The following is a 16587-nucleotide window of genomic DNA, read 5'->3' on the forward strand; positions in this document are numbered from 1 at the left end:
AAGGCCCTCTCCCTTGCTATCGTCTGAGCTTCCCTCGGAGAAGGGATTTGAAGGTAGAGATATTTTTAAAAGGGCTGTGGGAAGAAGCCTGCAGGAGAAAAGTAAGGGCTGATGTGGAAATTGATCCCCATTCATGGAATCCTAGAGTTGCAAAAGGCGTTAGAGGTCATCTAGTGTAATACAGAGCGTACAACATCCCTGATAAGCGCCTGTCCAGCCTCTGCTTACGTAACCCAAGCAATGGATGGCTCACCATCTCCTAAAGTAGTCTCTTCCACTGTTGAAGAGATCGTCCCATTAGAAACGTTCTTCTCTAGTTACACCGTTAAGAGATATATCTGTCCACTTCAGAGTCACCATTTTATCACATTACCCAGAAACGTTGGAAGAAGATGTGCAAGTCCCTTGTGCATCCTTTCATCATGCTCAAAACCATTCTAAATTTCTCTGATGAACGAACCAAGTTCTACCTGGATGTTCTTCTAGGGTTCAGGATTAGCCACATGACCTGCTCTAGCCTGTCTGAGGTTCAGATGGCTTCCGGCATCCTGTTCTATTTCTATGTTTGTGTTTTACTTGGTCAACCTTCCTCTTAAAGTAGCAGCCATTTTCTACCATGAGCAAAGGTCTTTAGGATATAAATGGCGTGCAAATCAATACAGTTACTAGGGTGCCTCTTCTCCGTTTCCAGGAAGGACTACTCAGGAGAATACACCATCTACTTAATACCGTGTACAGTGCAGCCCACACAGTCATGGGTTGATCCGGGAGACAAACCTTTGCCCTGCACCGCCCATGCTCCGGAAAAGTAAGGAGATTTTTAGCTCATTCATTGCTTGATATACCATGCCAGGAAATATTCATCGCTAGCTATTATAATTATTTATTATTACTATTATTAATAATATGTGTATATTGCCCTTCATTATCAAAACACAAGCGGTTTACAAAATGCATTCAAACAATTAAAATGGAATACAGTGATCAAAACAACAGCGGCCTACTCAGCTAGGTATTAAAATCAGCAAATGCCTGGGCATATGGGTAAGTTTTCAATAGGTGGCATAACAACGATGGCCCCTGTCACATTGCAGGGGACAGAGAATTCCAAAGGCAGGGTGCCACAAGATAGGGTGACCATATTTGGGAAACCAAAAAAGAGGACACCTAGTGTGTGTGTGGGGAAGCAGCTTTCTGAGTCCTGCAGAAAGTACGTTATTTCCCCGCCACCTTAAAAGAACCCGATTGGAGTGGAGGAGAGGAAAGGATTTCATTCTGCACCACCACCATCCACTCCAATTGGGGCCTTTTCTATAATGTCCACGAATGACCCACTTTCCCCTTTAAGACCTCAATTGGAGCTCGGGGTGGGGGAATGATGTGCCTCAAGAAAGCATGTCATTCCCTCCTGCCATGCTAATGGCAGCCTTAAAGGGGAAGGTGTGTCATTCCAGGACATTATTGAAAATTATAGAAAATCCCCCCTGACACCATGGAAAGAACAAAAACCAGGACAAATCCGGGGAAATCCTGACAGTTGGTCACCCTACCACAAGAGGAAAGGTCCCGTCCCCCCTGCTTTGCATCAGATGTACCTGGGCAGGCAATGGGACAACCAGGAATCCCTGATCAGTAGATCTCAGTGAACGGCGAGGTTCCTCTCTCTCTCATAATACTAGAACCCAGTGGGGTCATCCGATGAAGCTGATTGGTGGAAGATTCAGTTCATGGAAGTCCTTCTTAACACAGTGTATAGTTAAATTGTGGAATTTGCTAGCTCTGGGTGTAGTGATGGGCCCTAATTTGGGTGGCTTTAAAAGGAGGTTGGACAAATTCCTGGTGGAGAAGGCTATCAGTGCCTACTAGTCATGATGGCTATATGCTACCACCAGTTTCAGAGGCGTTCTGCCTATGCACACCCTGGGGAACACAGGCAGGAGGGTGCTGTTGCATCCACGTCCTGCTTGTGCGCTTCCCACGGGCAGCTGTTTGGCCACTGTGTGAACGGAATGCTGGACTAGATGGACCCTTGGTCTGATCCAGCAGGGCTCTTCTTATGTTCTAATGTTATTTATTTATTTATTTATTTATTTATTTATTTATTTATTTATTTATCATACTTATACCCCGCTCCTCAGCCAAAAAAGGCTCTCGGAGCGGCTTACACTTAGCAAAAAAGACAGTCCCTGCCCTCAGGCTTACAATCTAATAAAGACATGACACACAAGGAAAAGGAGTCAAGGAGGGAGGGAGGGAGGGAGGAGAGAGAAAGAAAGAGAGAGAGAGAGAGAGAGAGAGAATGAGAGACCAGCAGGAGCAGGCCCTGATGTTACTTCTGCCTGCTCCTGTCCCCTCGGTCCTTCTTCTTTCCCCACAGGGCCAAGATGGCAGTTTGCCCTGGGGGGGGGGGGGGAAGAGTCCAGCAGGAGCAGGCCCCAATGTTACTTCTGCCTGCTCCTGTCCCCTCGGTCCTTCTTCTTTCCCCACAGGGCCAAGATGGCAGTTTGCCCTGTGGGGGGGGGGAAGAGTCCAGCAGGAGCAGGCCCCGATGTTACTTCTGCCTGCTCCTGTCCCCTCGGTCCTTCTTCTTTCCCCACAGGGCCAAGATGGCAGTTTGCCCTGGGGGGGGGGGGAAGAGTCCAGCAGGAGCAGGCCCCAATGTTACTTCTGCCTGCTCCTGTCCCCTCGGTCCTTCTTCTTTCCCCACAGGGCCAAGATGGCAGTTTGCCCTGTGTGGGGGGGGGGAAGAGTCCAGCAGGAGCAGGCCCCGATGTTACTTCTGCCTGCTCCTGTCCCCTCGGTCCTTCTTCTTCCTCACAGGGCCAAGATGGCAGTTTGCCCTGGGTGGGGGGGGAAGAGATGTAATGTTATGCTGATAGGGGAGAAAAGGTGAAGAAAGAGAGAAAGAAATGTAAAGAGAAACGTAATCATCTTTCCATACATGCAAAGGGCAGTTCCTTCCTACTGTGACTGATCCTCTGGCGCAGACTGGGGTGGGATTAGATCTCAGTGACTGGAGTAATCTGGGGCAGGGACCAAACCTCGTTGCAAGCACATCAATGTCCCCAGTTCAACCTTTCTCGCTTGAAGAGGACGGATGGCTCAGTCACTGTTCATACGGAAGGCGTGAAGCAGACCAACAAGGCTTTATGCACAAAGTGCCAGTGGAGGCTGGTAGCACCAGTGTCGGCGGTGCTGCGAATCCGCTCCGGGTTTCAGTCAGAACTCCTTCGTTCCTTCACAGTTTGGAGAGCTCGTTTAGAGTTCTGGCTGAAACCCGGAGTGGATTCACAGCACCACTGACATCAAGAGAGCCACCAGCCTCTTGTGCAAAGTGCACGGCATCCTCAAGGTTTCTTAGCAAATGTAAGCCTGCTTCCGCACACAGCTGCCTGCCCCCAATCTTAACAATTTTGCCAGTATATAATAAAGAACAAAAAGGTTGTTTTAAACACACACAAAAAACCTGAATAAAGAGGGTTTCATGGCCTCCCAGACAGCTCTGTTCCGTTGCTGAACTGCTTGTTTACGGATAATCTTACATGAATTCGGCACCGTTTGCGTGTTCAGGAAATAACAAAATACTAACGTAAAAGCGAGCCTCGGTGTGTTTGTTTGTTCAAGCAAATGACAAGAACAAGGGGCCGTGGAGGAGATTATAAATCCTTCTTTTCAAGGCTCAAGAACATTACGGTTCCTGAGATGTGTGATGTTCTTTTCCCTGCTTCTGCTTCAAAAGGAAATATTGGCGCAACTGCCGTGTTCCTCATACCGTCGTTTTGCTCAGGCTTGAGGAAGCCTTTGACAATGCCCTTGTGAAGGCATCTGGCTGTCAGTCCGAAATGGCTCCTGAAAAGCCGGCGCTGTGCAGGGTGGCTGGAAGCGTAAAGCTGTGATCTTGGGATCACAGCCTTTCCTTTGTGCCTTGCTTCAAAAAAGTGCTCTGAGCGCTTCTTTAGATTATTTCCAGAGACATGGCAGGTTCTTGATACCCTTGGCACGCAGGTGGTCGTTCAAAAAGGTGACTGGGAGAGGGGGTGTCGAGGAAATGATGTTAAGACTGTAGCATTGTGGGAGTTAGGGTTTCCAGAGAAAGGACTCCCCACCCCACCCCGGGAGGGTAATGATCCTGGTGGTTATCTCTTTATTCATGCCAAGCAAGTCCAGTTAGAGATCCACACAATGGAGTGGATGGAGGCAGGGCTTAACATTTTCAGGGAGAAAAAACTGTACTAGTTGCCAATTGCTTTCTGGCTCAATTCAAGGTGTCGAATTTAACCTTTAAGGCACAATCCTATGCGTGTTTAGACAGAAAAAAAGGCCTACGACTCCCAGCATTCCCCAGCCAGCCATGCTGGCTGGGGAATGTTGGGAGTTGTAGGACTTTTTCCCCATGCTGGGAGTTGTAGGACTTTTTTTCTGTCTAAACACGCATGGGATTGCACCTTTAAAGCCCTAAATTTCTTGGGGTGTCTTCCTGTCTCGCTAGGATCCTGCCCGTTTGTTAAGATCTTCAGAGATGCCCTCTTAACTTATAGACGCCTGTTTTGGGGCCACATATCAAAGTTTCTCTCCTCCGTTGCTTTCAAACCATAGCGTGCGCTCTCTCAAGAACTACAATTGATTCCCGCACTTTTGGTTTTCAGAAAGGGTGTGAAGACACCTCTTTTTAATTTAGCCTTTTATCTCTAGCTGTTTTAATGTGTTACTGTTTTTAATGTTCTTGTTTTCATCGGGTTTCCGTTTTCTTGTTTCAGATTGTTGGACACTGCCTTGGTGGCTCTTTAGCAAATAAGGCAATTTACAAATGTTAATAACGGATGAATAAATACTAGTTTTCCACCCTAAGTATATTGGCAGGAGGCATGCATGAGAAAGTCCGGGCATGCACTCACTTATGGCAAAAAATGGGGAGTGGGGAAGGAAGCCTATGCAACTTGATGCCCACCAGATGTTTTGAACAACATGCCTCATCATCCCTGAGCATTGGTCATGCTGGCTGGGGCTTATGGGAGTGGTGGTCCAAAACATATGGATGGCACGAAGTGGCTTACACCCTGGGCTAGGAAATTGGCAGAGACTGCAAAATGGGTCAGATATGTTGGGTGGGGGGCAGAGTTGTGATGTGCTTGGTCAAAATGCCATGGGCAGTGTCTGTAGGAGTATGGATCTGAATTTCTATTGTTTTGCCTGTTGTTGTTGTTGTTATTATTATTATTATTATATTTATTATTATTATTGCACCATTTTCCCCTTGCGAGGAAACCAAGTTGGTTTACACAGGCCTCCTCCTCTCCATGTTATCCTCACAACAACCCTGTGAGGAAGGTTAGGCTGAGAGTCAGTGATTGGCCCAAAGTCACCCAGTGAACTTCCTGGCCGAGTGGGGACTAGAACTCGGATCTCCCAAGTCCCAGTCTCAACACTCTAACCGCTACACCGCACTGGCTGTCCACTGGCTATTTAATCTTGAAAACCTGGCTCTTCTGTGCCTAACCTTGGAACCGGATGTTTCTAGTTTTGCCTGTCAGGATCCTTGTGGTTTCCGTGTGGTTTCTATGAAACACACAAAGACTCATTGTCTGTTACGATCAAAGTTTATTTAAGGCGGAGGTGATATTGAATTATTGCCCTGGGACTGGAGAGCAGATGGGAAGCACACCCGTGACTTCAGCCATTAAGCAGGGGAGCAAGGATATCATTCAAGCAAGGGAAGAACAGCCTGGCCCAAAGTGCCTTTAAATGCCCCCTCACAGCCTTGTTCTAGCCTTGAAAAACTGACCTCCCTCCTGTCATTCCCTGAATAAAGCCAACCGCGGTGTATCTGCACCTTCTGAAATTTCTCTGCCTGTAAGCCTGCCCTCCGCATCTGCCGTGCACATGGAGGGAATCCTGAGGCTGAGAGCTGAACAGCTTCAGGAACACCAAACATCTGGAGCCCCAGACAGCATGGCCAATGGCCAGGAATGATGTGGTCTGTAGCCCACAACATCTGGAGGACACTGGATCAAGGAAAGCTGCCTTCGACCATGAAAGAGCATGTAGAAAAGGCAGCGCCATATAGCCCCACGTGATCAAAATCAGGATGATGATATAATAATAATAATAATAATAATAATAATAATAATATATTTATTTATTTATTTCTTACCTGCCTCTCCCTCTAGATTGAGGCAGGGCACAACACAAATACAAAACACCATGGAATACATATAATTGATTAAAAACATATAAAACCAATACATTATTAAAAGGCACCTTAAAATTCAACTGGGTGGGCCTGCCAGAAGAGATCTGTCTTTAAGTGATCAGGGGCCAGTGTGGACCTGCAAGGATTGTGTGTGGGGTGTGTGTGTGTTTGGGGGTCACTGGGTCTGCCACTCCATCCTCATTTTGAAGTTGTTTCATCAGTGCTCTTTCTCTTTATTTCCTCTCTTCCCCATTTAGATTTTTGATCCCGATTGCATTTCAGCAAACCAACCGGCCGGTTCCCGTGGTGTATTCCCTGAACACCGAGTTTCAGCTCTGCAACAACGAGAAAGTCTTTCTGATGGACCCGACCACATCAGAAATGTCAATGGCGGAGATGGACTACAAAGGAGCTTTTTCAAAGGGTACGTCGGCGTGTGCTTCAGCCTCGGACTGGAGCGCAGTCATTTCGTGTACTCCGTGTCCCGACAGAACTGGGGAAAGCACTGGACAGGGTGATATAAAATGGGCTGTATTGATGCACTGCAAATTGGGTCGCAGTCTCGATTCAAACAGAGCGTAGGTTGAGAGAGAGCCTCGTTCTCTCCTGCCAGAGCCAATCTTATAGCTAGGCAATATCACAAGGTGATGGTTTGTCCCATGCTGGAAATACGGGCGGGTGTTCGCTATTGAGCAAAGGTGCTCGTCTTAAATCACAGCTGGTGGCCAAGATACATCCATGGGCTGTGTTGCACAGGGTCACTTTAGCCCAGAAAAGACAGGCCATGGATACACACGAGGGCAAGCTTGCAGTCCAGAGCGTCATATAAAGGCTTCCTGCAAAGTAGCCACAGTGCTCTGCAGCCCCCTGGAACTGGGCACTCACTTGCCCTCGCTTCTACAAGGAAATGCTAGGAGGACTCCCTAAGACACCTTTCCACAGCCTGTGGCCCTTCAGATGTGTTGGACTCCAACTCCCATCATTCATTGGCCATGCTGGCTGGGAATGATGGGAGTTGCAGTCCAGCACATCTGGAAGGCAACAGGTTGGGGAAGGCTGCACTATGGTTTATACAGGGGCACCCTTCCAGAGCTTCAGAATTCCAGAGTTCCTTGCTTGTCCCTGTGTTTTTCAGGGAGCCATAAAAGTTAAACGCTTGTTTTAATGTGTAATGTGCATGCACCCTGAGAAATAATTATAGGACGTTCTGGAAGTCTCACGAACCTTCACTTTTCTTCAGGGACTGCACTTTCCCTTCTTCCACCCCCCCTCCCCAAGAAGTCAAAGGAACTTTAAGCCAGTGAAGGTTCCTTTGGGGGTGCTCTTGGATCCAGAACTGTCAGTTGAGGCGCAGGTGAACTCAGTGGCAAAGAGCAGCTTTTATCAGCTTAGGCTAATATACCAGCTGCGCCCTTATCTGGACAGAGATAGCTTAGCTACAGTTCTCGTTTGGATTACTGCAATGCGTTATATGTGGGGCTGCCTTTGAAAAAGGTCCGGAAACTTCAACTGGTACAAAACAGGGCAGCCCGTTTACTAACAGGGACTGGCCAATGAGACCACATCACGCCAGTCCTTTTACAACTTCAGTGGCTGCCAGTCCAGGTTCGGGCCCAATTCAAAGTGCTGGTATTGGCATTCAAAGCCCTAAATGGCTTGGGGCCAGGTTATCTGAAGGAACGCCTCCTCCCATATGTACCTACCCAGACCCTAAGGTCATCCTCAGGGGTCCTTCTCCGCGAGCCCCTGCCAAAGGAAGTGAGGCAGGTGGCTACCAGGAGGAGGGCCTTCTCTGCTGTGGCACCCCGGCTGTGGAATGAGCTCCCTAAGGAGGTTCGCCTGGCACCTACACTATATTCTTTCAGACGCCAGGTGAAGACCTTTTTGTTCTCTCAGCATTTTAACAGTCTATAAGTTTAATTTAAATTTTGCTGTTTTAAATTTGTATTTTAAATTTGTATTTCTGCACTGCTGCTGATTTTATCCTGGCTGTGCTTTTATATTGTATTTTATATCATGTTTTTATACTGTTTGTTTTATACTTTGAATGGTTTTAATTTTTGTGAACCACCCACGGTGCTTCGAGTATTGGGCGCTATAAAAATGCAATAAATAAATAAATAAACACACACACACACACACACACTTCCTTCCCCACTTCTGTTTCTCTCATTCTCTCACCATTCAAATGTTGCTTTGCTTCCATGTGCCAAGAACTGGTTCTTCCGGTCCAGACCAAACTGGCCAGTCAAGTAAACCTTGTGCCAATGCTACAGGGGTGCCTGTGACATAGCACAAAACCCAAGAGTTATCCCTCAACATCTTCTGTGAGATAGCGAAGGATCCGAGGCAGGGCGCCTCTCGGATCTGCAACGCGGCCGCTGCTCGCCAGCCTTGGTTCTGCAAATCTCCTTTCTCTTTTTGCTCTGTAATGAAAAACAACGACAACATGGCATCCACCTGACTCTTTGCATATGTACTTTCCTCAGGTCAAATCCTGTACGGCCGGGTGATGTGGAATCCCGAACAAAACCTCAACTCTGCCTACAAACTGCAGCTGGAAAAAGTATATCTCTGCACCGGGAAGGATGGCTACGTGCCGTTCTTTGACCCGACTGGGACCATATATAACGAGGGGGCCCAGTACGGCTGCATCCAACCCAGCAAGCACCTGAAGCACAGATTTCTACTGCTGGTACATAGTGCAATTCTAGCATCCCTAAGAGATGTATTGAGTGGTGACTTCCCTGGACTTAGGCGGGATGCAGACATCATTCCACCATATATTTGGCAGGATGGTACAGAGGATGAATATACACTTTTATTCAAGGGGACTGACCCCAATATAAGCAGCTTCCTATATCATTTACTTCGAAGAACTAGAAGGTGTTAGAGTCTTAAAGACAGTAAAAGTACTCCTTAGAGGGTGGGACAATTAGTCTGGAATAAAAGCCATGAATTAAAACCATCCCAAATCTTAGATTGGCACACAGTAGCTGGGTATTGTGCCAACTTGCTTCCTTCTCGTCCAGGACCATGTTCTATTTCTATGTGGATCTTGTCTAGAAAGGCTGCCTATCATCTCCTTGGCCTTATCATAGAATAGTAGAGTTGGAAGGGGCCTACAAGGCCATCAAGTCCAACCCCCTGCTCATTGCAGGAATCTACCTTAAAGTATACCTGACAGATGGCTGTGCAGCTGCTTCTTGAATGCCTCTAGTGTGGGAGAGCTCCCCACTTCCCTAGGCAATTGGTTCCATTGTCGTACTGCTCTAACAGTCAGGAAAAATTTCCTGGTGTCCAGCTGGAATCTGGCTTCCTGTAACTTGAGCCTATTATTCCATGTCCTGCACTCTGGGAGGATTGAGAAGAGATCGTGGCCCTCCTCTGTGTGACAACCTTTCAAGTATTTGAAGAGTGCTATCATGTCTCCCCTCAATCTTCTCTTCTCCAGATTAAACATGCCCAGTTCTTTCAGTCTCTCCTCATAGGGCTTTGTTTGTCCTTAGAGCTCTGGGTTGTCCATTGACCTGTTCCTCATGGGTTGTTTTCTTCAAATTGCAGGACCGGAATCAACCAGAAGTGACAGATAAATATTTCCATGACGTACCTTTCGATGCCTGCTTTGCCTCCGAGTTAGCAGATTTCCACCTGGTTAGCAACATGCCTGGAGTAGATGGCTTCATCATGAAAGTGGATGCACTCTATAAGGTCCGTAGGAGATACAAGATCACATCCAAATTAAGTTTCATTTTTTAAATTCTTTAAGTCGATGATGCGATGGAGCCATGGAATCCCTTCCTCCTCATGGTTGACGTGAGGAAGTTAGGTTTAAGGGGAGGCATTCTGCTTGGGCTCATGGATTGATTAAATGAGACTACATGGAGGTACTACGTCTTCCCAGAGAAGTGGTGTTCATCCTGTGGTAGGTTGCTATGGTCATCCTGTGCCATGGTTGCATTCCCTCTGAAGGAATTGTCCCAGCTTTGGGACCATTCCCCTTGTCCCAGCTTTGTCACTGGATGTGCAAGTTGCTTCTGTAGTAGCACTCTGCCAAATTTTTTCAACCTATTTATTTTTGGCCTCGCTAGGGTGTGTGGAAGGGTCAAAAAGAAGCTGCACCCGAAAATTGTGGGAAGGGGTAAGAATTTTGGAGAAATTTCTCTGAGTTCAGGGCTTCAGCGGTTACCTTACTGAAAGGAGGTGTCTGAGGGGTTTGTATGTGCTGTTTTCTGGAAAGTTTCAAGAGAGAGACTCCTGCCTAAATCTCTAGGGAGCTTTCCAAGAAGTTCAAGCAGCAGGAGAGGCTGCGAGGACAGAATGCCAGGTTGGGTGGTGGTTGTGGTAAAAGAAAGCGCAGATACGGACCTCTTGGCCACACCTATGGCAAGGTAAGTCCTGATTCCCTGCATTCAGAGGAATTTATCCAAAATCCTCAACATCCCAACAAAAGAGGCAGAAAAGCAACTGCCTTTTTCTCAGGGAAACCAAGAGGTTGCGAAAGGATGGGGTGGGTGAATGAGGTTGACACAGCACTATTCTGTAGCACAGAATATATTTTACCATCTTGAGCTAGTATGCTAGCTGTGACCCTACCTGGACAGTGATACCCTGGCCTTTAGTTATCCATGCTCTCGTAACCTCCAGGTTAGACTACTGCAGTGTGGTATATGTGGGGCTGCCCTTGAAGACTGTTGAGAAATTCCACTTCATGGCGAATGTGGCTGCTAAAATCCAAACTGGGACACCTGTGCTAAGAGTACTGCACTGGCTTCCAGTTTGCTTCTGGGCAAGTACTGGTTTTACCTTTAAGATAAAAGCCCCAGGTAAGCACTCGATTTCCCCTTAATGTAGCTGTGCCAGTCGCTTGATTTCTGTGCTTCTTCTGCCTTCTTCAACAGGTGGAAACTGGGCACCAGTGGTACCTTCAGGTGATCTACGTCATTGGCCCCGAAAGCATTGCAGGGCCCCGAGTGCCACGTTCTCTTGTTCACCAGCTGAAACGAAGCCGCCGGGATCTTGCGGACCACCGGGCCGGCCTGATTCTGGATGACTCCTTGATCTACGACAACGAAGGCGATCAAGTCAAGAACGGCACTAACATGAAGTCCCTCCACCTGGAGCGGCAAGAGGCGGTGGCCGCGGCTTCCCTGTCGCAAACGGGGGCGTCCATCGGCAGCGCCTTTGCGGCCATCATGCTCCTGCTGCTCCTGCTGCTGGTCTTCTGTTTTGTGACCCGGAAGTGTCAGAAACACCGGAAAAAGAAAAAGGCAGCCAAAGACGTCGTGGAGCAGTACCCGCTCAACACCAAAGTGGAGGCGGCCAAGAGGAACTCGGAGAGGGTGGAGAAGAACGTAAACAGACAGTACTGCACTGTGAAGAACCTCAACATCCTCTGCGAAAACGAAGGCACCTTCAAGGCCAAGGGAGCAAAGGTCAAGCAAGTGAACTTAGAGGTGAAAGTTCACAACAATTTACACGACGGGACGGAAGTTTAACGCCACGCACACTTTTCTTGTCTTTGTTTTGGTAACACAGCTTTTTATAAATTGTAAAAAGGAAAAAAAGAGCGAGAGAGAGAGAGAAAGAGAGAAACTTCTATAATTTTTTTTTTAAGAAAAAAACACATCCTGGTATTTTTATAACGATCTCGTGGGAAAAGGGAAGAGCGAAACCTTTTTCGCGTTTGTGTGCTTGAGCGATGAAGCCGCGACGCGGCTTCGCACGCTTCCACTCTGCAACGGAGCTACCTCATTGGAAGGAGGACCGCGTGAGGCTCCCGAGACTGGAGATGCTGAACCTTAGAGCGGTGTTCCCATTTGCCCAACCTGTGGGGCTCCCAGATCTCTTCCGTCCTCTGTTTGCTGGACGCGCACTGCAGAAGCGGTCGGTTAGGAATATGAAGGGTGCCAAATGCGAATGAGCCTTCATTGGAGGCAGAAGAAGCACAATGTAGTCCTTGTGTGGGGGTGAGCAACCTTTCCCTGGGGTGTTTCCTCTGTATAGTTGGCACCTGTAGGATTTGCGCTTCCTCAAGTAGCCACGGTTGGGCCAGTTAGGTTGGACCTGTGTACGCTGGAACATCTGCACACCCATTCCTCCCATTTTTCAATGAAGGTGACGCATGTTCCAGCACAGATGGAAGCAAGAAGCAATTTCATCACTTCTCTTTGAGCCAGTTCACACACGATAGTCATCCTGAGCAATTGCCTCATGCAGGATCTTTCCACCAGACTGTGTTCGCGTGGAGATGCAATGTGTGTGAAGTAGAGGCTCCATGTAGGTGGGTTGCAGGCTGTTGCTGAGATAATCACAATAGCAGCAGCTCAAAAGAATGTCACTACCGTCACTGAAAGCTTGATGGACACGTAGACATGACCTTCATGGAGGCTCTGGTTCACAAAAGCATCACCTCCACTTGAGTAACCCCCCCAACTGGAAGTCCAACCATGGATTCACACACTCTCAAGGCAATCAACTGAGGACCACCATGATGTGCAAAGCCCAAGAGACATTGAAGTAGAGTAGTTAGTGTCTGACTCCAGTGGTCCACCAAGCCCAGTATTGTCAACACTGACTGACAGCAGCTCTCTTATCCAGACCTACCTGGAGTTGTCAGGGATTGAACCTTGGACCTTCTATATGTAAAGGATGTGCTCTATCATGGAGCCATGACCCTGTAATCCAGGGACATGTCTCTTACTGGGAAAGGAAACCCCTCTATCCTAGGGCGGACAAGAAGATCCACTGTATAATTCGGCTTCCTGAAAAGCTGGACTTTGCACTGTAGCATATCACAGGCAACCTCCCTCAGGTAGCTTGGGTCAAAGGGAGGATCATCCTGTTTGTCAAGTGATAATTCTAGGTAAGCGACAGCTTGGTTGGTTGTGTGAAATGGTTATTATAGATCACTTTTCAAGCACAGGCCTTTAATCAATGGAGGCAAGTGAATCAAATTGAAGAACACCACTTGGTGATTTACTATCTCCTCAATGGACTGTGTGAACTGGCCGAAAGAGACAAGAATACATTCGTTCTTCTCACTCTCTATTGTAGGAATTCCACTTTATTTTGAAATATCCACCATAATAAGCACAGAAGTGGAGATAAATCATAAGCATCCCCTTTTTTTGATCCTAAATGCTGATTCAGAACAGATCCTTTAAAATGTTCCTGTTAAGAATTTCTTTATAAAACAGCTATTAACTTTGGAAGCAAAGAACCTTCTGTGCCAAAATGGTTGCTAAAAATTTATAATCTGGTAGTATCTGGGATTTATACTCTCAGTTACAGCGTAATTTAGCCTCAAGTCCACCAACCAAGTAGGGTGCAGGCCACAGGCATGTGCAGCAAATGTGGCTGTTGGATTGTGCGCTTCAGGGCATGGTCTACACAACAATGTATTGTAGCACCATGTTCACTCGGGCGCATGATTTCAGCCCATTCACGTGACTTATCATTTGATGTGTTGGAACTCGTTAACTTTTCTCCAGCGTATTTCTGGCACACCGAACTAGTCCTGTGAATGTTTAGATCAGCCTTTCTAAGATGGCGCCCTCCAGATGTGATGGACTACAACTCCCATCTTTCCCAGCCAGTAGCCCTGCTGGATGGGGATGATGGAAATTGCAGTCCAACATATCTGGAGGGCTCCAGCTTAAGAAAGGCTAGTTTAGATGCTTCTCAAGATGGTAACTCACAGAATATATTCAAGAGGCCATTGGACAACCATCTGTCAGGTATGCTTTAGGGTAGATTCCTGCACTGAGCAGGGGGTTGGACTCGATGGCCTTGTGGGCCCCTTCCAACTCTACTATTCTATGATTCTATGATATCATCTTCCAAACTACTTTCTGAAGCTTATTGAGGATGAAGGAAGACACAGGTTGGGCGCATGTTGCATTGAGGCATCTACAAAAGCCTTGGAAACAAGAAACATCCATTGCCCATATGAAAAATGGCTGTATAGGAATCACCTCTTATTTCAGAAGAAGGTGCAGGACATTCCCACATGTGACAACTCACAGTGCCTTTGAGCTGCTCCCCTGCGGCTTGTGAGCATATCCCTGATGTACAATAGGACTTGGAAGAGTACCGTTTTTTATAAGAACTGAATTCTTGCCAGTAATACATTCACTTTACAGGTGATTATGTCAAGTGTGAAACTGACCTAAACCCCAGCATTTTAGTTCATTCTCACTGCTAATTATGTGCTCTCTTTTTTCTATGCCTATTCACAGTGCAGGATCTTGTTTTAAGCCAAATGTGTAACATGCTGTCTCTCTGAGCAAAAATGAGACCTGGTAGCTGCTGTCACTGGGATTACCACCATCACATAATTGTATATTTAGTGCCAACACTGTGACGAGTGCTATTAAAACAATCTCTACACAGCCAGAAGCAGAGATCTCTTCGCCCTGAGATGTTTGCATGCCTCTTCCACTGAACGTTAAATTCTCAAATGACTGAGTTTGTGTTCTGCAGAACACATTTGCTTCCACTTTGGAGATAGATCCCATGACAACAAGGGACATGATTCTGAATGGGCTGCAGATGTCTAAAGGCAGAGATCTCAGGAGATGAGAAAATACCTGTGGATATTGAAGTCAGACTCATCTGATTTCAGAAAAGTTGAGTGTAAATCCATTTGTATGCAGCGCTAATCTCATTATTCTGGTTTGTTTTTGTTTTTTTTATCTGAAGAAAATTTGTTACTACAACTAGTACAGAAGCGAACAGTGTGGTGGAACCCTTCACTTCCTTAGGTTGCCAATATCGTATCTGTGGTTGCACAGTTTTAAGTGTCAAAAACCTGAAAAATCATTATTTACTTGATTTGATTCACACAATCACTTTTTCTGTGTTTTGACTAATACCAGTTGATGACCACAGGCAATACTGGGTTTCCATCATCTACACAGTGCCTGTTTATTCTCCGTTTCAGAATTCTGCCATTTATAATAATGCAACTTGGGTAATATATTGAAGATCTTGTGAATGCCTTGACACCTTTTCAGATTCTGCCTCAATGTGCCCTGGATTGAAGGTGTTTTTCCTAGGATATGTTGAACTATGAAGTGGGCACATGTTGGACTGTTGACATGGAAGGTGTCAACCCAGGGGAAAAGACAAGATATGTTGACCTCAGCACATATAACCATCATGCCAATTAGATGTTTAGGATGGTGTATGAGGACGAGTACAGTATCACGACCCAGGGTCCCAATCCAGAGCCCCAAGCACAATACAGACCTTCTGCATTTGGGGACTATCCCACTTAGTTCAGTGAAGGGACAGCTTCATATGCTCATAGAACTATGCTCTCCAGTGAAGAGAATGAGAGTAGCTCTTCTGGGTGCATGCATCAAAGCCACTGTGCCCACATCAAATGGCTGGGACTGCCCGCATGAAAACCAGTGTGGTAGAGTCAGCTTGGCCTGGGTTTGAATCTTTGCTCTGCCTTCGAGCTCATCAGGTGGTCTTGGGTTTGTCACACACTTTCAGCCTAACCTACCTCACAGATTTGTTGTGAGATTAGAATGGGATTAGCCCAGCGTACAACATCTCAGGCTCCTTGGAAGAAGAGCGAGATAAAAGCCTAATAAATGAGGTTGCAAAGGCTTTACTCCAACACGGCAGGCAGACACGTGTGTCGAAATATTTAATACTGGTGTGCCAACATCCTTTAGGCACCGTGTTGTTATAACTACAAATAAACCATGAAAAAGTCCGTCACCACGTGCATTGGTGGTGGTATATAAATAACACAATAAATACTAGAGAAACAAGAGACTATGAGCATACGTACTTTCTCCTAACCCAGCCTTCCTCAACCTGGGGCGCTCCAGATGTGTTGGACTACAACTCCCAGAATGCCCCGGCTGGGGCATTCTGGGAGATGCAGTCCAACACATCTGGAGCGCCCCAGGTTGAGGGAGGCTGTCCTACGCTGTACAACTGTTGGCACATAGAAGTTGTATCGCTGTCTTTATTACAAACTTTAATGTTAACATTAATAACAAGCATACGACTCCACCCTCTTTTGATTTGATTTTGACTTCGATTTGCACGGTCCATTCCGACAAAGTTCTTTGGGTTTGCTCCGAGTCGATCCCACTTGGTGCTTTCAGACTCTTTTCTCGAATCTCACTGTTTTACATGTTTTAGAGCACCAATCCATTTGTTGCAGAGCTGATGGTTGATATTTCCATGATGCCCTTTCGTTGTGGTTTTTGCTAATAAACAACCTTTGGTTACTTTTTAACGGAAGCTGTCTTTCAATCTGAATGTACAAATCTACCAAATTCTCTCAGATTTCTGAAGAACTACCTTTTAACGTTAGGACAGGTATCGTCCCATGACATCCTTCAACATTTCACAGAGCAAAAGAGCAGAGT

General features: G+C 46.6%; 1 protein-coding gene across 1 annotated transcript in view; it reads left to right on the forward strand.

Annotated features, from left to right (window-relative positions):
- Nucleotides 1-11891, forward strand: part of FRAS1 (Fraser extracellular matrix complex subunit 1) — a 355924-nt gene extending 344033 nt beyond the window's left edge. Inside the window, exons 69-73 of the mRNA XM_063136077.1 lie at nucleotides 692-808; nucleotides 6448-6614; nucleotides 8680-8885; nucleotides 9755-9901; nucleotides 11092-11891. Of these exons, the coding sequence (XP_062992147.1) occupies nucleotides 692-808; nucleotides 6448-6614; nucleotides 8680-8885; nucleotides 9755-9901; nucleotides 11092-11688 (1234 nt within the window). The 3' untranslated portion in view covers nucleotides 11689-11891. The remainder of the gene's footprint in view (nucleotides 1-691; nucleotides 809-6447; nucleotides 6615-8679; nucleotides 8886-9754; nucleotides 9902-11091) is intronic.
- Nucleotides 11892-16587: the final 4696 nt, after the last annotated feature.

Source organism: Elgaria multicarinata, chromosome 10 (genome assembly GCF_023053635.1).
Source record: "Elgaria multicarinata webbii isolate HBS135686 ecotype San Diego chromosome 10, rElgMul1.1.pri, whole genome shotgun sequence".
Taxonomy (NCBI): domain Eukaryota; kingdom Metazoa; phylum Chordata; class Lepidosauria; order Squamata; family Anguidae; genus Elgaria; species Elgaria multicarinata.